Source organism: Augochlora pura, chromosome 7 (assembly GCF_028453695.1).
Source record: "Augochlora pura isolate Apur16 chromosome 7, APUR_v2.2.1, whole genome shotgun sequence".
Classification (NCBI taxonomy): domain Eukaryota; kingdom Metazoa; phylum Arthropoda; class Insecta; order Hymenoptera; family Halictidae; genus Augochlora; species Augochlora pura.
Window position 1 is genome coordinate 39,436,333 of NC_135778.1, and position 21,403 is coordinate 39,457,735.

Sequence of the window (21,403 nt, forward strand, 5' to 3'; positions counted from 1 at the left end):
TACGAACTGCCAAAGAATTGCTCTTTATTTGTTCATTATTGTTCTCTAATTATTTTAAACTGCGTGTTATTGTTATAAAAAAATTGCCTACAAATCATCACGTGTTAGTGTCTCCCTACGCGAAATTAGTCGAAAATATAAGCGATTGGTAATACGAATCAGCATGATTCAAATAGCTAGCGAGAAAGCTAGCCCTCTGCTGGCGAGCATTAGAAGCCTCTACAAACCATTTACCGTGAAACGTAAATCGTTTAAAAACAGAGTGCGGTGTCTTGTATAATCATTGCTTGTGGAATTAAAAGGATATTATCAAATGTAGTGATAAAATGGCGAGTTAGTGTGTTGACGTTCATTTTAAGATTCTTTTTAGAGCGAGTGTAGGAAGATTTTTTAATTTAATTAATAACGTATAAGGTTTAGTTTATGTATGAAATAGCCGTCTCGTTCGTATGACATGAGTTCAATTAATTCGATGATTGAACCTATCCAAAATATTTCTACGTTCGTCGATGGTGATCACAATTGCACTGCTGTCGATAAGACCACCGGGAAAACTTGCGGTGAACTGGAAAGTCTAAAAATTATCGACGAATTTCAAAAATTATACGAGAATCGTATCCGGAATGTTGATCAAGAAATCGACAATGAATTTGATCGTGTCATTGTAAGTAACCATTTTTAATTGATACGCCGACTTTAACATTTCCATGGTGTTTGTTTTTTAAAGGACTTTATGTAACAGTAATGCGGAATTTTTTTTAGACGAAATTGGAAATTTCGAGGGAATGGATTAAAAATTTAAGGGAGCAAAATGTCATGTTGGTACAGATCGTGGAAGACTTGGAGCACGCTGCTTCGGACAGGGTGAAATTATTGAAACAAAAGTTACAACAATCCTCTGTAATAGTGTCTGAAAATTTAACGAAATCTGGCTATACGGAGAAGGTCAACCACAAATCTTATTAATGGATTCAGAAGAAAGTGATTATAATCTAAACCTATTTTTTTTTTATTATAGACTATAAATACACTTACAAATCGTGTAAGTAATTTACAAAAGGAGGAGGAGTATATGCGCCATAGAATAGAGTTTCTACAAAATGATATAAAGGAATTATTGGAATTGATAAGACGCGCGTCGCAAGAAAACCGTTGGAATTTAGATGGGTTGAAGTTTATAGAAATTCAACCGACTGATATACCTGCTCCTCTCGAGTAAGCTTTTATTGTTCGGTTAAATCGTGCTAGACCATTAATGAATGATGTAATAATTTATTTTTTTTGTATCTTTATAGTTGTCCTTGTGGCCAGGTAAATATAAATTTAGATGTTGATAAAAGATACAAACTTACATTCAAAGTTAGTCACGGTCTTGCGAATAACTCGCGCTATCAATCGCGCGAGACTATATCTATGATACACCCTCCATATTCAACGTCCCTTTAACTTTGGATTTTTATTGAATATGTAATTAATACACATATATTGTTTATCATAAATTTTTGGTTACCTACACTCCTTATAGAAAAATTTCTTGTCAATATTTCTATGCATAATAAATGGTGGGTATTTAAAATAATTATATGAAGATTGTTGTTGTCCTTCTATTTGCTATTTTAATAACGGTCGGAATAACGATATTTATAATAACAGTAATAATACGAAATTAATGTTGAAATTCCAAAATTAGGACGAAACAAACCAGAGAAAAATTCAGCCTTTGAAATTGCAAATTGAACATCTTCAAGAAAATGAAAAGAAAATGGTTGCGTGAGTATAAAGAAAATCGAAATGAATCTACTAAATATGTAAAGTAGCCACGGAATAACGTTTTCCGTGTTTCTAGGTATCAGAAGGAACTGGAAGAGAAATTGGTTGATCTTACAATGAAATTAGAAACTAAGGAAGACGCTATTAATAAATTTTTAATTCAAAATCAAACCTTTACCGATAACGTTAGAAAATTTACTCAAATCGATAATCAAACTACATGTAATTCAATTTTAACAAACGATCAACAAACTTCCGATGTAAGTAAATCTGTAAGTATAAAATTAATGCAGGATTTAAAGCAAATTAAATGGTTAGCTAAAAAAAAAAAAACACATTAAATACTCGATAGCAAGGCAATCATGTTGAATGTGGACAATAACAAAATGTTTTTTACGTCTTCTGTTGTCATTCAGATTGTGTTAGTAGCCGATATTGTTGAAAAAATGTTCATTGAAAAAGATTTTGAAATGAGAAAGTTGCGGCAGCGTTTGCGCATTGCTGAATCAGCTTTGGAAGCATTAACTCGCGATAGCAATACAAGTTGTCTTAAAGCACAATTGAATGAAAAATGCAGACTAATCGAAGAGATAAAGCAACAGATGTCTGACACACGGAAAGTTTGTGTTACATGCTTGCACGTGTTACTTCTTTTCATACGTATAATTATTTAAATGTAATTCCACTCGGCTCACTATAGGACTTACTAGAGAAACAAGACACATTGATAGCAGAAGGGATAGAAAAAAATAAAATGATAACATGTTTGCAAAAACAAATAGCAACATTACAAGAACAATATTACAATGCTAGTATGCAAATTCAATTTAATGAGGATATCATTAAAGAAATGCGAAAGAAGCTAAAACGAACGATGGATAAGGTATAATTAATGTACCTAATTCTTTACTTTTTTTTGGAAATAAGAGTAATATTTCTTGTTTCCAGTGTTTATATACCAGTATATTCTCTTGTTTTGATAATTGTCCTAATGCGTTTGATATTGACGCTCAGGAAGTGGAATCTGTTCATAAATGTTATAAAAGTATCTATAGCCCGACAGCTTTCAGCGGGTCTATAAATCGCAGCAATTATATTTCCTTTTTGCAAAATTACGTTGAGAATAATATAAATAGCGAGACAGAAAATTTATCTACGATGAAAAGCGTCAACTTAAAAAACTTTGTGAACGAAACGATGAGTTGTCCACAAAATAAAATTAAATTGAACAAATATTTTCACAACATTGATAAGAAGCTCGTAAAACATATACAAAAATTACCTCCGCTTAACAAAAATAAATAGATTTTTAAAATGTAAAAGAATTGCTGAATTAACAAAATTATATGGTTTTAACATCTAAAATAAACGTATATTCAGTACTTCCTGATTGTGTTAAATTATACAAAACAAATAAAGTACTGTAAATATTGGAATTGAAAAATTAGATGCAGAGACATAAGTTAAGTTCTTTACTTGAACTTCCATCAACATGATTGCCTTTTTCCATCTAATTCGCAGTATATTATAATAGAATTTAAATTATAAATAAAACAAGCATCGTAAATTCTGACATAATTTTAGGTGCCACATGTTACTTATGTCGATACCATTAATACTCAAGAGGTAGGTCAAATAAAGTTGATATTAATTTTTCAGATTCACGTGAAAATATTATTCATTATTTTTTCTGATTTTCTAGAATCATGTAATATCATACTTAACTAAAGTGAAATCGTTAATGGAACAGGATGAGAAAAATATTTTCAAACTGAAAGAAGACCTGGAGAAAGCTATGGAAAAATTATGCTGTGAAAACAACCAAGTTCGTATCTTTCTCTTATTTTACAATAACAATATCAAAGTTCCTACAAATATTTAATTTTCTGATTTAAAAATTTAACCGAAATGTATCTATTAACATATTTTTTTTATTTCTATATAAATTTAAAAAAAAAAAAACGTATTACGTATTTTAAAAAAAACGTATTACTGTTAATAAACATTTTTCAGTTTTCTGTAGTATCGCAAAGAAATCAGAAGAAGAATAATTGAATTTAAAATGGAATTCCTGCTTTTGTAAAAAAAAGAAAATTCAATCAATTCCAACAACATTACATGTTAATATATTTTTTTGATTGTAACGAAGTAATACAGAAATAAAGATTTTGTATAGTTAGCGTACATGAAAAATGTTTATCAATATTATAAAGAACTAAGAAAGATACCCATTATATATATTTTTTTCACTTTCAATTGTACAGGCCACAAGCATACAGTATGAACTATGTCAAAATATTGATAATATAAAAAAAATACGTTCCGAAAAGAAGGAATTGATTGCCATTATTAATTCTATTATAGTATGTATATTTCTTTACAAATTCTATAAAAAAAGAAAAACATAACAGTTCTATCGTACAATATTTAAACAAGTTTTCATTGTTTTATTAATTCAGCTGAAATTGGGAAACAATAACTCACTTTACGTAGACAGTGAAAATTTGCCTGTAAGTATATTTAACATTTTATTAAATAAGTATTATATAATATAGAAATGTTAATTGTATTCTAGATGTGTGCAGATGCAAATCAGCAATTTAAGTTAATGAATATAATTAAAGCATGCGCTATAGAAACCCAAGTGACTACAAATAACATTCAGGATGAAATGGCAATAATTAATTCCATTTTCAAATCGAGGCACCAAAAAGTAGGAGTTTATTGTGATGAGTATTAATTTTATATGTACACTACTTTATATTAATTATGTGAAATGTTTACAGTATGCTAATTTAGATGAAGAAACTATTAATATACAAAATCAATTAATAAGGAATCGAAAGAAACTGTTAGAAATATTAAATAGACTACATTTACAAGTAAGATTTATTATCTTAAAATATTCAATATTTCTACATTTACATTTCTCCTAATTAACGTCCGTTTATTTCGAGCAGGAAGAAGAAAGATCAAGACATAGTGGACAAATTACTACAGGAAAAATCAAATTAAAGGATATTAAAGATGAAATGAATCATGCTCAAGTCCGATTGTCAATGCATTTAAAAAATATGGGAAGTAATATGCAGGTAGAACTGATTTTCTACAATTAAATTAATATTAGTATAATTTTATAATTATACCGTTGACATCTTAATTTTAGGAAACCATCATTCCTAGTTGTTCTGAAGTGTCGTTGTGCAATGATTTAGTATGCTCAGTCATAAAGGAAATAGAACAAATTTCAAATAGTCTACAAGTATTCGAGAATCAAGTAAACATGTTATACCTTTGATTAAAAAATATATTGACAATAAGGAAGTAATAATACTATGTATATCGTTCTTTTAAGGAATGCTGCATTACTTCAAACAAGGAAGAATTAATGTATCAATTTCGTGAAATAGAGTCATGTTTAATAAGATTAGAGAAGAAGATCAACGAAACAGTTAGTATACATATTATGTGTAAAGCTTATTCATTCTTGATATTTCCAACTATTCTGTTTCATTTTTAAAAAAATATTATTTTATAGTTTTTAGAACATGACGTAGCAGAAACAGCACTCTGTAAGAAAGAGGAGAAATTCGAAACATTAGAAGAAGAATTAGATGTAATCCAATCAAAAATAGAACGTATATCTGAAAAATTTTTGGACTCAAAAGAAAAGGTAATTATATGCAGCGTACTTTTTTTTATTTCAAGTATCGGATTTCGGGGATTCCCGGGTTATCGCACACCTCTAGCAAAATTATATTAAATATATTTATTCTTATTTTAATTAAAATGTAGACATGCGACAGCAATGGTGCAGAATCTCAGCTATACACTCTGGTAATTAATGATTATGTTGCACATAGCGTATTTTATTCGGGCATAATATTTATTCGATTTATAATTGATTATATGCTGCATCGTTTTAGACTTGGAATGAAATATTGCAAACTAAACAGGATTTGCACAAATTAAAAAAGGGGCATGACGAGTTAAAGTACAAAATGTCACAAGTAAGATATCATATTGCATCATTTGTTGTATAAGTGATGTTGTGTATCTATTTACAACTAATTTTTATAGAAAACGCTTCAAGCAGAATGCGACGATAGATGTGTATGGAAGTGCAGAGTCACCGATTTACAGGAACAAGTTAAGATATTACAACACGAGGTATTTGGAAATAGTATTAAATTTTTATATTCTGTTACAACAATAATATTAATATTCTAATTCGTTGATTGTACATGTGATTATTAGATAAAATGCAAACAAGAGACGAACGAGTTTTTAAAGAGTAGTATCGAATCAACGGAGGGGGAACTTCGTGCCACGCAATTAAGAGCAGAAAACTACAAACGATCTCATTCCGTGGACAGTATCGAATTAAAGAAAAAGATCATACAGTTAGAAAATACAGTAATTATTACTTATACTTAACAGTATTTATTATGAAATGTACAGATATTAATATATTTTAAATTATAGCTTAAATTGCAAGAAGAAAGAGAATGTACACTTCGACAACAATTACACGAGAGTGAAGTAGAATTCAACAGATCGAAAGAACTTTTGAATACCTTCGTAAGTTTGGTTTAAAATTATAATACACATTCGTTTGATATATATTCGACGCTAACATCTTTCTCATTTTATATTAAGAAAAATGAATGTAGCATTGAAGAATCACTGTTACGATGTGTTTGCAATCAAGTTAAACATGATACGACGGTAAATAGCTTTCAAATTGTTTAATGTAACGTGTAAATCTTAATATTTTTATTGTCTCGAATTCATCTGTATGTTATAGGCTGCACCTCAGACATTTAAAACATTGGAAAACACTATCAAATCTACCAAACGTGATATACAAGATGTTAAGACAGAATTTAAAAAATTGGTTTGTATAAATCTTTTGAATATACGCTACATTTACAGCATTTTTAGTTTTATATACAGAACTTGTTATATTTAAAGATAATATATTTGCAGATCTATGAAAGCCAATCTAATTTTTGTTCATCCGCAAGACTGCTTATGAATCTAACAGACAAATTGCAAAAATGTGAGGATGAATTAGACAGTTGTTCTCATGAAATAGAAAAACTTAAAAATACTTTACATTCCAAGAATAAGCTCGTAAGTATAATTTTCATTTACGTATAGAAAATTTGCAACCCATAATCGCAATAGTAAAAAAAATTTTCCTTCCAGATAGAAGATAGAGATAAAATGATCGAAATTCAAAAAGAGGCGATTGTAATGTTGCAAACTGAGATAAAGGAACTTCATCAGAAACTACAGGAAAAGGTATGTTAAAAAGGATTTAATATAATTACCAAATTTCTCGTGTCGGTGTATCTTTTTGTATAACTTTTATATTTTTACGAAAAATTCACATTTTGCATAAAAACACTACACATATGTGTAGGATTTAATTATATAAATTTTCTCGAAAAATAATAATCCTGGGGATGGCGAAGGTATTAAAGTGAGTTTAAAATAATTTTCGAATTTATATTTTAGTCGAAAAAGTTTATTTTTGATATTACAGAATAAACTAGTGTTAGATAAAGCTACGAAAAAATTAAGTTAATTTTATGAGTATTGTTCGTATACAGAGTGTATCAAAGTTATTGTAACTTTGGAAAATGAGGCATTCCCAAGGTCATTTGAAGTAATTTTTTCCTTAGCGAAAATATAATCCGAGACTTTCTATTGCATTTTCGCTAAGGAAAAGCTTACTTCATGCGACCCCAGGAAACCCTCGTTTCCAGGAGTTACGGTAATATACATATATCGCCGCTAAAGTGGTAATAGAGTTCGGCTATTTTACAATTTTTATTATAAGTACATTTATACATATATTGTGTAATCAAGAATCTTCAATAACTAATCCACAAGAACATGAAAATATTGGCAGAACTTGATATAAAGGTGTGTATATTATACAAATAATAATCGTAACAGAATATTTTAAATATTTCTTCCCAGATTGATAATCAGGATCAAATAATTACCCAGTATGAAAAAGAGAAGAAACAACTGTTGAAACAGGTATTTATGCATATATTTTTTAAATTAATACCACGCTACTTGTATTCCTTAACGTTATAATTGAGCAATAGCTTTAAATTTCAATGTCATTTTCAACTATAATTATTATAGATTCACTACCTACGGTGAAGACGTATTTTTCGCGTCAGGCAATACACGGAATATTGATCAAATGAAAGTAATTTTGTGTGTACTTTTCAGAATGAACTTCAAAGTCAAACTATAGGACATTTGCAAAATGCAGTGGTAGAAGCTAAACGATCTATAGATCAAATGGGGCACAGAACTATGAGCGATGTGAGTGATCAGTGGTCAACAATTTCATCTTCCATGTGTAGTCATGGGAATGTGCATGATGTTTAAAAGTTTAAGGTTGAATTGTAAATATGCATCTGTGCAATTTTCCAGAAGTTGCACAGTTTTTTTTGCAACGAAACAGTAACCGTCAGTGAAAGTTTCATTTAATGTATTATTTAATTTATTTTATTGATCGTTAAAAAAAAATTGTTTAGTAATGAAAGTAACTATACATTTTAGTTTGTATTATAATGGAATTTGAAGAATCAAATTCAGATAATATATATCACAATATGTTATGTATAGTACATATATTTATATAGTATATTATAAATATTGTTAATCTTGATCTTGTACATATTGTTCATTTGAAGCTAGATATTACCTGAATTTATATATCCATGTCTAAAAGAACTGTAATTTGTAGTATCTGTATATGTAATTTATTAACAAAGATTGTTAATATTTTTTTGTTGTAATAAATAATCAACTAAGTAACATGCATGTATTGTGTTCCATGTTTTTGAATTAACATTTTGTCCTCTTGTATTCCGAATACAGTGTGTACTTTTGATTGTTCCCTGGTGGAACAATGATATAACAAACTGAAGTTTGTATTTGAAACGTAAATGTGACGTGGTTTGTTCGTTTTTAAGAATTATTTAACAGAAACACGATTAAAACACGATTTACAGCTTCAGGAAAAATGTGAAAATATTCGTATACTGACAGTGTATATGGATGAAACTCAAAGTCAATACAATGAATGTTTCGCCGAGGTATGTTAGATTTCCTTTGACTTGTAAATTAGTGTCGATAATATATATATAAATATATTCTATATATATTCTAATATGAAACTTGTATTTATGTAAAGGCTGCTAAACAAGAGAAATTAATGGAACTACAAAGGGAATCGATTAATCAACTTCAACGAAAAATTTCTTACATAGAATACAATAATTATTTAACTATTACTTCTATCCATATTATGCATTATTCTATGATAAGATCAATACAGGTAGTTTTATTATTTATCTGCACGTTTTCAGTTAATAAAGAAATATACTTTCTACACAGTATTTCATTGCGTGTTAATGGTTTAAGCGTAATTAGTAAAATAAATATAAGTTAATGTAAAATATTTACGATCTGAGAAGATATTAATAACTCTTAATTACTCTAATTTAGGAACAATTAGAAGCTCGTGTGAACGATATACAAACTTTAAAGCACAAGGTATGATAAAGTACTGTTATGAATGAAACTTATTTGCAAACTATTCTTATTAAAAAAATGTGCTAATTTTATTTTTGATAGATTGACTCCTTGGTACAATCAAATTGTTGTACGAAAAACAAGTATTCCAGCATGAAAAAATTGTGGCAGATAGCAGAGGAAAAACTAGAAGATATGAGGTAGTTAAACAAAATTTTAATGATACAATGATGTTAATATTGAAATGTAATTATCTGTTTAATCATTTCAGAAAATTAGTTTCGAAATGCGAACAGAAAATAAAACTTAACGAAGATAAAGAATGCCAGTGCTCGATAGAAGTTGCTAACAAAGGCTGCTCTACGCAGGATGCAATTGATTTCAATAATACAATGTCTGATAACATGGTACAATATAAGGACTATTTACAAGAACATGAGTTACAATCAGAGATAGACACGTTAATTAGAGAAAATGGAGACATGAAGAAGCAATTGGAAAAATACAAGTTGGATTTCGATATAATTGATAAGGAATTGAAAATAGAACGGGAAAATGATACCTATGCTCAGCGAATTTCATTTGAATTACAAAAAATGAGAGACACCGAATGTTGTCTACGTTATGAGAATGAACAATTGAAATCTGATTTAAAGAAGAGAACGAGAGAAGCAGAAAATTTAATTGTTACGGAGTTGGAAGACAAACAAACACAAGTATTTATTTATAAGTAGACGCTTTATTAATTATTTTAAATCATAGATACTTTGATAGATTAATTTTTCATTTTCAGATTAGTAATTTTTACAAACAAATTAAGAATAATGAAATTATTATGAAAAGACAAACTGAAACTATTAAAGAACTTAAAAAAGATTTATTTAGGAGTAACATCCAGGCTCAAGAGTATTTAACAGAGTTAAATGACGCATCGGAAGAGATGTCTGCTCTACACAATAGAATACAATCCTTGAAGAACATGCTGATAGAAAAGTCAAACAATATGACCAAATTGCAAGCAGATTATGAAATACTAAAGGTGCCCTTAAATATAATTAAAAGAACAGAATATTTAATACTTAAATTCTCAAATCTAAACATATGTTTACAAAAGTGAAACATTTCGCTATAGTTCAAAAATTTTTGTTTTAGAATGATAATTCTATATTGAAGATGGAGAACAATGCATTTGAAAATAAATCAAAGGAAGATGTGTGCATGTTGAAAAATAAGGTATAAAATTTTATAAGCGTAATGTTTAGCACTTAATAAATTACATATTTATTTTAGTTGAAAGAAATTCAGAAACAATTGTATTGCACCGAAATGAATTATAACAGAGTCACAGCGGACTTTCACGAGATACAGGAACAATTGGTAAAAATGACAAAGCGTGAAGCTGATTTACAAGAATATTTGACAAATATGGTAATTATCATTTTCATGTATTGATTAAAGCAATAGTGTTATATATAATTAGGCGAATGTTTATTTATTACTTCAGGAAAAGGAGTATTGCTCGAAAATATCAAATATGGAAAATGAAAATGCTACTCTCACAGACTGTTTAAATAAATTCAAGGATGAGATTCAAGGGAATTACTTATCCAACAGTGATGATCATTGTAAACTCCAAGACATTTGTAAATCCTATGCAGAACAATTAGATATTTTGCAACAACAAGTTAAATAAATTAATTTAATTTTCAAACATACTTGTGTTTACTATTAAAAATAATAATTTATTGCATTTGTTGTATTTTTAGGTTGAGAAAGAACGAGAAAAATTGAAAGACTGCATGGAAGAAAACTGTCTCCTCGTAAAGGAAAAAGCCATGGTGGAACAAAACAATTGTGAAATTATTTCCGAGTTACAAGAAACGCATAAGTCATTGTTAGAACTTAGAAAAGAATGTCAACTGAAAAATAAATCTCTTGCTTGTATATCAGCGGAATTAACGGAAACAGCCAAGAGTAGATCAGAACTTTGCAGTCAGTCACAGTACATAGTCTCTTGCATTCGTATGTGGATGATGGAACAACGAGGCTACGTGAACAAACTCAGTTCCAAATTGAAGTGTCAGCAACAACAGTTACGAGAACTTGAATTTGAGAAAAAGCAAGTAGCTTTATTGTCTGTTATCACAAACATTATTTCAATCATCTAGTTACGTTCATCTCATTAAACTCGTTGAACATTTTATTGTAGAGCTCTCTTAGAAGAAACAAAGAAATTGAAACACTTATTAGTTCAAAGATCGAAACGGATGAATAGATACTGTGGAAAGAATATTAAAAACGTTTGTATCGGATGCCACATATTGCCTTCAACCGGCATACAAAATTCTGGCACACTAATTTCTACAAATTCAAAACATTTATACCCACAAAAAGTTAGTAAATTCTTAAACATTAATTTCAATAAAGTTTTAATTTTGACGTTTTTTTTTTATCTAGAAATCGAATCCTACTAAGGCAACACGACGCATTTCGACGTATGGCCATACTTGGTTTTTTCCAAAAATGAAATATTTGACAAACGAGCTTCGAAAAAGTAATGTAGAATACGAAGAAAATTTCTGTAACAGAGGAAGCACTGATTCGGCATTAGAAGAAAGTCGCGATTGCGGTTATCAATCGTCTGCCAGCAAATGAGATCAATAGAAAACATTTTGTTTGATCGAATTAAAATGATGATGCTTTTATTACACTATCTTTGAATTTTCTAATCTAGCGTTATAATTATAACTATTAGTAGGAATATGTTCGTTTCTACAATTGATTTTCTTGAATCCAACTCACCGAGGTATCTAAACTTATAGTGAAATGATAAATTTCATGACACAAGATATGTAATAATACAAGATTTTCCAAAAATACTTCATTAAATATTTCGAACACACGTTTACATTCTGTCATAGAAAAAGCTTCTATACTGTCTGGAGGATTCTGAAACGAAAAATCGATATATGCATGAAATAATTATATCATAAACAACATTTTTTTTAAAGTGATAGCAATATTATAAAAGAGTACAAACTAGTACAGCATGCACCAAAATACTGTCACGAAAATACTGAAACACTTCTTCGGCTGTACAACGTGGATTAGAAAGGAAAAATAAATGCGTTAAGTGGACAACTCCTAAAATGACTGAGACGGCTTTCTCTGTGAAAGAATAGAATCTGAAACATGATTAATATTTATTTGTATTCGTCAAACAAGAAAAATTATATAGTAATACACCAATAAATTTATACCTCGCAAATTTGAAAAATTCCCACAATACTTTGGCAAAAATGTGATTACTTTTTCCTTTATACTGATGCAAGAATACTCTGTCTATAAAAGGGTATAACTTTCATTCAGAACATAATTAATACTTAATAAGACATTAGAGCATATCTGTAGTCATTTACCAAAGAAAGACAGTCCCTCAATTTTCTGACATTTCTTCAAATAAATTATATGTTCTTCGGTAAAATATTTCCAAATGCAAACTTTTGGCAATGGCGGTGTAACATACTGATCATAGACTGGGTTTTTTGGATGAATCCATGCTCCACATAAATCGTCATAATTTACATTTATTTGAGGAAGTATGTCCGAGTAGACCTTTCGCGGAATTTGAATTTTAATGCTTGGTATTACGCGTTCCGATAGGGTACATGATTTAATGTGAATTATCGATTCCAGATTATCCGTTATATTATCATCATCTGCTATTATAAATTTATTCGACATTATTCTAAATTACTGCGTTTTACTATTATCTATAATTGTACGAACATCGCACATATAAAGCTGTTAAACTATCGAATTCATATATATGTAACAAAAGTCGCAAGTAATAATACTAACATATTGCAATGATTTGTAAAGTGTGTATGAGTTGGTAACCATGTTGTCGATGAACTGCTAATTTTCTTTTTACTTTGAAAAGAGTGTGAAATATTTAAGGATGTTTTTTTTTTAACGAATTAACTTACTTAACATAATTTAGGTGGTATTTGATCTTATTCGCGTATAAATAACAGACATATTTATATGCGATATTTTTGGACGAGAGTGAACAGTGAATGTGACGAAGCCGATAATAATATTCACAAGTTTATTCTTTTTCTTGTGTAATCATTTATAATTTATCATGAATTATTGAATAAAATTAATATACAATATATTTCGGAGCAAAAATTTGTTATACATGTTTACAAACTAAGAAAAGTAAATACATAGGTAGTTAGCAGCAGGAATGGCCTACTATCTTACAAGATGTTTTGCGTGCCAAAAATTCATCATACATTGTATATTTTAAATGTATATTATTACTAATATTAATATTATTAATAATAATCAATTTACCATTAATATTATCATTATTACTTATTACCATTAACATTACTTATTATGTAAATCATATTAATTATATATGATTTTATAGTATAATCGTATTTATATATTTATATATATATTTATATTTATAACGAACACCGCCCATTACTACTAGAATTACAAATGGGAGTTCACCAAATCTCTCTCTCTCGCTCTTTCTTTCTCTCTCTCTCTCACTCTTTCTCGTATTCTCTCGCGCGCGCTCGTTCTCTCTCTCTCTCGCTCTCTTCCTTTTTTTCGATAGATCTGATACTCAAAATAGATGATATATCTTCGAATGAAACGTGATACACGCATTTTTCTAAATTAATCACTCAGGCAAAATGTTCGTCCTGCATAGTTCACCTCCCATTCCATAATAGTGGCATTTTTCCATCGTTTTACGTTCCATTCAAATTCAATGCGGACACATTCATGGTGTACTTATATTTTGGATTATGGTACATATCTGCAAGCAAAAAGTTGTGCGCTCCTACAGTGATTTATAAAACAAATTATATTTGAAAAAAAAAAGACAATGTGAAATTTGTACTTAATTTACAAAGTTATTTGTTGTAAGAGAAGAACAAAATAGACTATAAATATACAAACTAATAAACGTTTATTGTTCAATATTTGCACTTATGAAACTTTAAAGTAACCATTAAAATTTGAAACAATTAATATTTCAGAGAACAGTGTGTAAATGCAATGAATTACATAGAAACCATCGATACAGGTTTTTAGTAACACATCTTCATTATCAAGAGGTCACTGAAACTAGCTAAGATTGATTGTTAGAGCAGCATTAACTAGTAACAACGTTCCTCAATAGTCGCACTTTTGTTACTCTAAGGTCAAAATATTTATATACTTCACAGCGTTAACTATCGTTGGAAATACATGTCAATGTATATTGATGTATGATTAGAGGTCTTAAGTTTATTTGTAATACTTATTTCGTCGATTTCGACTCGATTCTCTAATGACTTGCGAAGATACACGAGCAAGGTCCTCACCTCACAAATCCAGAAAACTTTATAACTCAGAAATTATAACAGAAAAGATTGAAGGCAAAAATTAACTACACATACATATGTTCTTAAAATTTGATGGTCACGTTAAAAAAAACCTACAACGATGGTTTAATGTAAGCCAAACAGGATATTCTATGATGAAGTAATTTAAATTACACTTAATCATGCTTATAAGTAATTATGATTAACTGTGATATTAACTTACCTAGGAGGTGTTTCAAATAAATCTAACGTGTAGTTGTAAAAAAAGAACACTTTTCATACTTGAATTATTCTTTGCAATTTGAAAAATTGTGACAACTAATTGTACTTTACACTTAACACGCTGTTACAAATAGTAATTTCTAAGTTGTTTTGTTCACTTTCAACACTTAATTTACATAGAAAGAAAATTTTATATAAAATCTATTATCTATGAAGAAATGGAAACATGAAAAATGAATCTATGGAAAAGCTACATAATTTAGCTAAGAGAAAGTAAATGGTTGATGTAAATAATAAATAGCAATAGCTGGAATTTTTTTTAATGATATCTGCAAAAATTACGACACTCAGACAAATGTGTTTATTAAAGAACTCAAGAGTTGCATTAGTTAAATCAAAAAGACTCAACTTTTGAATAAGAAATTAACATTTCCTTTAATGTCATTTTGAGATTTACAGTAACAAGGTGGTGTAAATATTTTACAAGGATTATTTACTTTTGCATCTAACAATCCACTATATAATTTATAACGTAAAAATAATTACTATGTAAATATTAATTAAATAAAAATTAAGAGAAATAAATGTAGTAAGCAAAGTATATAATATTTATGAACATACTACAGGCATCACTATTATGTGGCTGAATCTTGCAAAATTCAAAATATAAAGTATTGTAACGAATGTGTATACATATTTACTCACAATATGGTGTAAATAATAAAGCATGACTAAAATTTTTGCAACAATATCATAATCGCGATAAAGTAAGAGTATAAAATTATGTTGAACGTTTACAAATAGAAAAAAGAAAGTATCAAATACTTAAACTGCGCACTAGTATTTAATGCAATAATTACTCTAAGCTATGTGAGATACAATAATTGTATAAGGAAATTCTTATATAAATATGATATTCTCTTATTTTAAAAAAATATTTGTTAAATGCCAAAATAGTTGGAATTTATAAGTTTTCGTGTATAGTAAAGTAACGATTGAACTTGCGTATGTTACTAAAACACGCTTTATAATTGATTCCTTAATTAATGGAAAATACTATTTTTTTTTTTAATAACGTCACATACAAGAAGAAACATATTTATTTACCGAGTTTTAAGAATTTTATAAATTCTTTTATAACAGCATCTTGTTTATGCAAAATTCTTTTTTGTATTATCAATTAATATATATATGTATAGATATATATATAAAATAAAGATTTAAGGGGAAAAATACGGTTTCAACTTCTAACTTTACTTAATAAATACAAACATTGAAATTAATCGGGAATATATGCAATAAAAATATTAGTTTTAACAAAAAAAAAGATGAACTACAGAAATATTTATGCACATATTCCGCAATCTAATACATATTTTCTCATCAAAAACCCATAAATTGCAGACTTTTAACCTAGTTAATATCAAATCTGTTTCCACTGAAAAGCCATCAATCCTTTCTCCTTATACATTTTTGCATTATAAAAATATCTAGACATAATGTATTATTATATTAAACATTGAACCCATAACATATATGATGCATATATCAATTGGTTTGTGACTGCTCAATAGATATTACTTCCAGTATTATCGATCACCAAGGTGACCAATTGTGACTAATATAAAAATATATACCAATACAGTATTTAACACGTACAGATTTGGGTAATCACTTGCAACAATTGCCAGTTGCTGCCTTTTGTCCTTCTGTTTCAACTAATCGACGACCTTGGCCGCTCGTACTTACACTTCCCGATTGTTCATTTTTTGGAAGTTTCTTAGCTGTAAAAAAAAATTGGTATAAACAAATTTATTTGTGAAAAATTCATAAAAGAATTGAAATATAGTAAGAAACGAATACTAGTACTCGATACTACTAGTAAACGAATACTAGTAAACGATACTATTTCAAAACCAGACGCATTGTTTCATAGATAACATTATCGTCGCTAGAATTGCAAATGTTGCCAATACCGTTTCAGTATTGTTGAATCATTCGTTTCATTTATCTAATAAATAGAGATTGTAACATATCTTACCTATCGCTAGAAATATATCGTTAACATTCATTGCTGTTTTGGCTGAAGTTTCCATGAAAAGAAGGCCATTCTCATCTGCATATGTTTGAGCTTCATCAAATTCTACAACTCTTTTATTTGAAAGGTCTGCTTTATTTCCAGCTAATGCTATAACTATGCTTGGACTGGCTTGTCGTTGCAATTCCTTCACCCACGTTTGGGCACGTACAAATGTGTCCTACATATTTAATTGAAAAATTAATTTATATAAATAGCATACAACAAATAATTGGAAATGTTCAAAAGATAAAATACAGATATGTTTAGAACCCTACTAAATAGAAAATCTAGAATCAAGCTTATAAAAATGCTACAAAATATAGACAAAGTTGAAAAAAAAAAATAATTATAAGTCTGCTATTATCTTTAGATTATTATTTACCTTGATTACAATATAATCTTTGGCGTGTATGGAAATATCATTTATAATTAAGTTAGATATATTGTTTTAATAACTTTTACTTACCTGATTTGTTATGTCATACACAACAATGGCTGCCTGTGCACCTCGATAATACATTGGTGCAAGACTATGATAACGTTCTTGGCCTGCTGTATCCCAAATCTCAAATTTTACAGTCGTGTCATCCAAACATACAGTTTGTGTTAAAAATGCAGCTAAAAAGATTAACATAATCAAATAACGATGTCTAAGAATACCTGTTCCAAGTTACAAAAAACTTCTTAAATGGAAAATTTTGTATTATCTAATAGCCTTTACTATCTTGGGTATAATTTTGCATAAATGTACACCTAATTGAACAATAGTTCATACGTAAATACGTAACTCATCCTGTGTAAATTGATGCCACTAAGCATTTTATGAATGAAAAGGTTAAACTTTGTACATAATTATATATCTCCTTGTACAATTAAAATTTTCAGCAAATATTTTGAGATTTTAGTATTATGTTCTATGCTTTTTTAATACATTTCTCTATATGATTTAATAAATTATTTATGACAAAGTCTAAGATTTCATTTAAATAAAGGAAACAACTGTGACAATGCAGCAACGTATTTGAAAAATATTAACCTCCTTCGAAATGGAGCAATAGCCTGACCCATTTATTAGAATGCAACGTAAGTTTTACAGAAAGATTTCCTACCTCCGATAGTACTTTCTTGATACTCGTGAAACTGTCCTTTCACAAACCTCAAGACAAGGCTCGACTTTCCAACCGCTGACTCTCCGAGCAACACCAACTTGAACTGGCAAATCTTTCCTTGCGTCGAACCATTTGGCCTCTGGGCTGTACCCCGATTAGCCATGATTACCTAGATACAAAATAGTTATTAATTTCAACAAAATATTATAATTTTAAAGCACAACGCAATGAATCTTGTTCAAAAATATTTCATTCGAATCAATAGACAAGTGTCCAATTTATATTGAAACTTCATTTGGTAGACGAGAATTCCACTTTTATGCATCGTAAACATAATCGTAATCAAATTTTACAAAATCTTCCAGAGAATTATTAATTTCTTTTTTTACGGACCGAAACACTTTTTTCGTAACGCGAATTAACGTGTTCGAAACGCAAAGATTTCAAGAGGTCAATACCCTACGCTAAAGTATACAAAATAATACAATTAAATTAATAAACTGGAATTAAATCGTCATTCATATCAACGACTTTAAACACACAATGTACTTAGCGTGTCACGAAGTCGTAAATGATAGATACCGATTGCAATGCAAACAAGTGCGCAAAATTTCATTATCTTTTATATTGCGGATTAAATGCTGCTCACGCACGGTGAGTAAAACTAAAAGAAGAATATAATAGCGTATACCATTTAACACATTAAAGCGGAGCTCTTGTTAATTACATTAGCCAATTAGCTCGCGGAGCCAAGTCTCAAAAAGATCGAGCAGCTCCGCGTTGATTCTCAAATAATGTTAACCGTTGATCAAACTCGAACTCTACAAATGATAATACGAAGATTCGTTTAAAAAGATTAAACGGAAGAGCAAGGAATCGGTAAGACAGAGTGACTGAACGCAGCGAGTTTCACGGGGCGATCGCAGGATTTGTACGACACGGTGACTAGAAGGAAACAGGTCTGCATAGGCACGAGAGTCCGATCGAGTACGAGTCTGAGTCCGGGTACCGACTCATACGACGGGGGGAGGAGGGGGGAGAAAAAAACCGTTCATACGAGTAAGAACGAATAAAATGAAAAACACACGATCACGCATACGTGTTATTGGATGCAGCACAACGACGAGTACCACTAAAGTTACTTTGAAACTATCGTACTCGTGACAAAAAAAAAGACTCACCCAAAGTTATCTACGTAACCAATACCTCATAACCTTCGACGAAATGGTATTATCGAAAAATCACGAGAAACCGTTAAAGCGGTGCATAAGGACTGCGAAAGAAAGAAACCGATAAGGACGCATAGAGTTCTGTGTACGCGCGCGCGAATTCTCTTTCTCGCTTTGCCCTGGCACAACTCATCGTACTCTATCTCCCTTGTACGTGTTCACTAAACTCTGTCTTCTTTTCTCTCGCTCCGTTATTCGCTTAAAGTACGGATCCTCTTTCTCTCGCATACGGTTACTCATTCGCAGGGTCTTTCCTTCTTTCGCTTGCTCACGCGCTCCGCTCTACCTTTCTCTCTTGCACTCGCTCATTCACGTTCGCCGTTTCCCTGTTCCACTCGAGAGATTACAAGAGAGAAACGAAGAGAGACGAAATAAAAGGGAGTAAGCGATGCGCCACGATAGTTACGGGCTCCGAGTACTTGTCACCGCCCGTGAAACGTCAGCACGATCTGAAATATCGAATCTCTTGGGAAATTAAAAAAGTTTTGTTGCTTGACCGAAAAGATAAAAGAAAAAAAAAATAGACGACAGAAAAATCGAACACAGATTAAAGAAATCGCGTGTCGAAGGGTTACGCACAAGGGATCTTATCAACATCCGTATGATAGAGTGTATACGCCGAAAGGCGAACAATACAGACACATCTATTCGAGCACCTCTATCGTCGATGACATTCTGCGCCTCTAACGTAAATGACACTGTTCATAAACAACCGATTCTCTCGCGCACGAAAATTCATAGAGAGAGAGAGAGAGAGAAAAAAGAAAAGAAACATGAAAAATGTATAGTTCTCCGGTAGCATGGAATTGGGGACACCTAACAAGATGGAAAAGTCGAATTATCGATGCTTAACCTGCTGGGAGAGGAAGTTCGCCGTTGGATAGAAATGCGGCACTAGCTCTTTAGACGTTTTGGTCGATGGGTGCACAACACCGCGCGACGATGATTAATGTCAATTCACTGCCGCGCGTCAGACACGATCACTTGTCTCCAGTAAATCGGCCCACTAACAGAGCATAGATTGTGCAATCTATATAGAATGTGTACATTTATGACAGCTCCGGTTGGTACACACACCAGACACACGGACTTTGGCGAAGATCGTCGGTTTTTTCACACTCCCCCTTTTCTGTTCGAGGGAAGAGATTATCTCAGCACTTTTCCCGGAACCACAGACGTTCCATGCAGCACTTTCTCGTATCGAACGTACAGCGATAGTTATTTCTTGAATCCGATGCGATTTACGTTTCGAAATCGAGGAATTCGCTCGCACTGCATAAATGGTACCAAGAGACTGGTGGCTCGGATCACGCACACGGAACACACAGTGCTGTGACACTTTCGATTACAACGGCGTAACCGTAGATCACGCGCACGCGAATCGTTTCCCGATGATTGACGAATTAGTCAATTTACCAGCAATCGTTCGAGATATCTTGAAGAAACGACGAAGCGACTTCAACCAACTTCAACCAAGGAAGATCTTTCGAGGGTACCTTCCTTCAATGTCGTTTTCTTTTTCCTCGAGTCAGAAACGGCGCATTTCGATGAAAGCGATCGGAGAGAGCAGCGCCTCTCGCGACCGATAACGATAACATCGCGCATGGTACATATGTATGCAGTGTCCGCTGTGCAACATAATACATACGTATATGTACTTCAGAGGCGAAATTTTACATTATTTTCAAAAACCAATTTTTAATGCATAGGTGTCTGTAAATACATAGATACACGCACTAAGGTTACATACAATTTATATTTTTGAGAATATATATGAATATACGTGCGATACATATATGTACGTTGTAGCAATCTGACTTCCGCTTGCTACTATCGGAAGATTAAGGAAGTTTTTCATATTTTTATTTTTTACATTCAGTTATACACTTGAAATTACAAATTGTGGCTTCGTTTACGATTTATTAACGAAAAGCAGCGGCCAATGAGACGCGAGATCAGCTCAACAACAAGAATCGCAAATATTCTATAGTGTCGCATTGATTTGCCTAAAAATACGACGCTATAAGGAAAGAT

General features: G+C 30.6%; 3 protein-coding genes across 8 annotated transcripts; 2 read left to right on the top strand and 1 right to left on the bottom strand.

Annotated features, from left to right (window-relative positions):
- The first annotated feature begins 304 nt into the window (after positions 1-304).
- LOC144473831 (uncharacterized) lies at positions 305-14,044 on the top strand. The gene is made up of 39 exons (XM_078188097.1): positions 305-664; positions 763-945; positions 1,019-1,215; positions 1,296-1,311; positions 1,691-1,770; positions 1,847-2,030; positions 3,355-3,396; positions 3,473-3,595; positions 4,035-4,133; positions 4,230-4,280; positions 4,346-4,483; positions 4,557-4,652; positions 4,731-4,862; positions 4,937-5,047; positions 5,126-5,221; positions 5,309-5,443; positions 5,566-5,607; positions 5,697-5,780; positions 5,851-5,940; positions 6,028-6,186; positions 6,256-6,351; positions 6,430-6,498; positions 6,578-6,667; positions 6,760-6,906; positions 6,982-7,077; positions 7,762-7,824; positions 8,026-8,121; positions 8,817-8,900; positions 8,999-9,142; positions 9,313-9,360; positions 9,442-9,539; positions 9,611-10,055; positions 10,133-10,378; positions 10,492-10,572; positions 10,630-10,767; positions 10,844-11,023; positions 11,106-11,458; positions 11,549-11,732; positions 11,797-14,044. The coding sequence occupies exons 1-39, from the start codon at positions 455-457 to the stop codon at positions 11,992-11,994; spliced, it is 5,124 nt and encodes a 1,707-aa protein (XP_078044223.1). The 5' UTR covers positions 305-454; the 3' UTR covers positions 11,995-14,044.
- Positions 2,133-3,266, top strand: LOC144473332 (uncharacterized). Its single transcript, XM_078187117.1, has 4 exons — positions 2,133-2,390; positions 2,471-2,653; positions 2,719-3,030; positions 3,219-3,266. The coding sequence occupies exons 1-4, from the start codon at positions 2,133-2,135 to the stop codon at positions 3,264-3,266; spliced, it is 801 nt and encodes a 266-aa protein (XP_078043243.1).
- Positions 13,500-20,933, bottom strand: Rab5 (RAS oncogene family member Rab5). 6 transcript variants are annotated; one of them, XM_078188096.1, is made up of 6 exons: positions 20,786-20,933; positions 18,141-18,309; positions 17,498-17,649; positions 16,993-17,209; positions 16,611-16,735; positions 13,500-14,179 (listed from the first exon to the last, which is right to left on the bottom strand). In XM_078188096.1, the coding sequence occupies exons 2-5, from the start codon at positions 18,301-18,303 to the stop codon at positions 16,623-16,625; spliced, it is 645 nt and encodes a 214-aa protein (XP_078044222.1). In that variant the 5' UTR covers positions 18,304-18,309; positions 20,786-20,933; the 3' UTR covers positions 13,500-14,179; positions 16,611-16,622. The 6 variants fall into 6 exon arrangements, with proteins under 6 accessions (XP_078044222.1, XP_078044220.1, XP_078044216.1 ...); XM_078188094.1 differs by having other exon boundaries at positions 20,223-20,915; XM_078188090.1 differs by lacking the exon at positions 20,786-20,933 and adding an exon at positions 20,026-20,097.
- Between the last annotated feature and the right edge of the window lie 470 nt (positions 20,934-21,403).

What these genes read in the sequence shown, in the direction of transcription:
- Rab5 (XM_078188090.1), bottom strand. An exon ending in TCAAGAAAGTACTATCGGAG is followed by an intron (nt 17,650 to 18,140) that starts GTAGGAAATCTT and finishes TAATCTTTTTAG; the next exon opens with CTGCATTTTTAACACAAACT. An exon ending in CGATATATTTCTAGCGATAG is followed by an intron (nt 16,736 to 16,992) that starts GTAAGATATGTT and finishes TTTTTTTTACAG; the next exon opens with CTAAGAAACTTCCAAAAAAT.
- LOC144473831 (XM_078188097.1), top strand. Translation starts at nt 455, where the DNA reads ATGAGTTCAATTAATTCGATGATTGAACCTATCCAAAATATTTCTACG. An exon ending in TATGCTGTGAAAACAACCAA is followed by an intron (nt 3,596 to 4,034) that starts GTTCGTATCTTT and finishes TCAATTGTACAG; the next exon opens with GCCACAAGCATACAGTATGA. An exon ending in TCAAATCGAGGCACCAAAAA is followed by an intron (nt 4,484 to 4,556) that starts GTAGGAGTTTAT and finishes AAATGTTTACAG; the next exon opens with TATGCTAATTTAGATGAAGA.
- LOC144473332 (XM_078187117.1), top strand. Translation starts at nt 2,133, where the DNA reads ATGTTGAATGTGGACAATAACAAAATGTTTTTTACGTCTTCTGTTGTC. An exon ending in AGATGTCTGACACACGGAAA is followed by an intron (nt 2,391 to 2,470) that starts GTTTGTGTTACA and finishes GGCTCACTATAG; the next exon opens with GACTTACTAGAGAAACAAGA. An exon ending in ACAACATTGATAAGAAGCTC is followed by an intron (nt 3,031 to 3,218) that starts GTAAAACATATA and finishes TTGAAAAATTAG; the next exon opens with ATGCAGAGACATAAGTTAAG.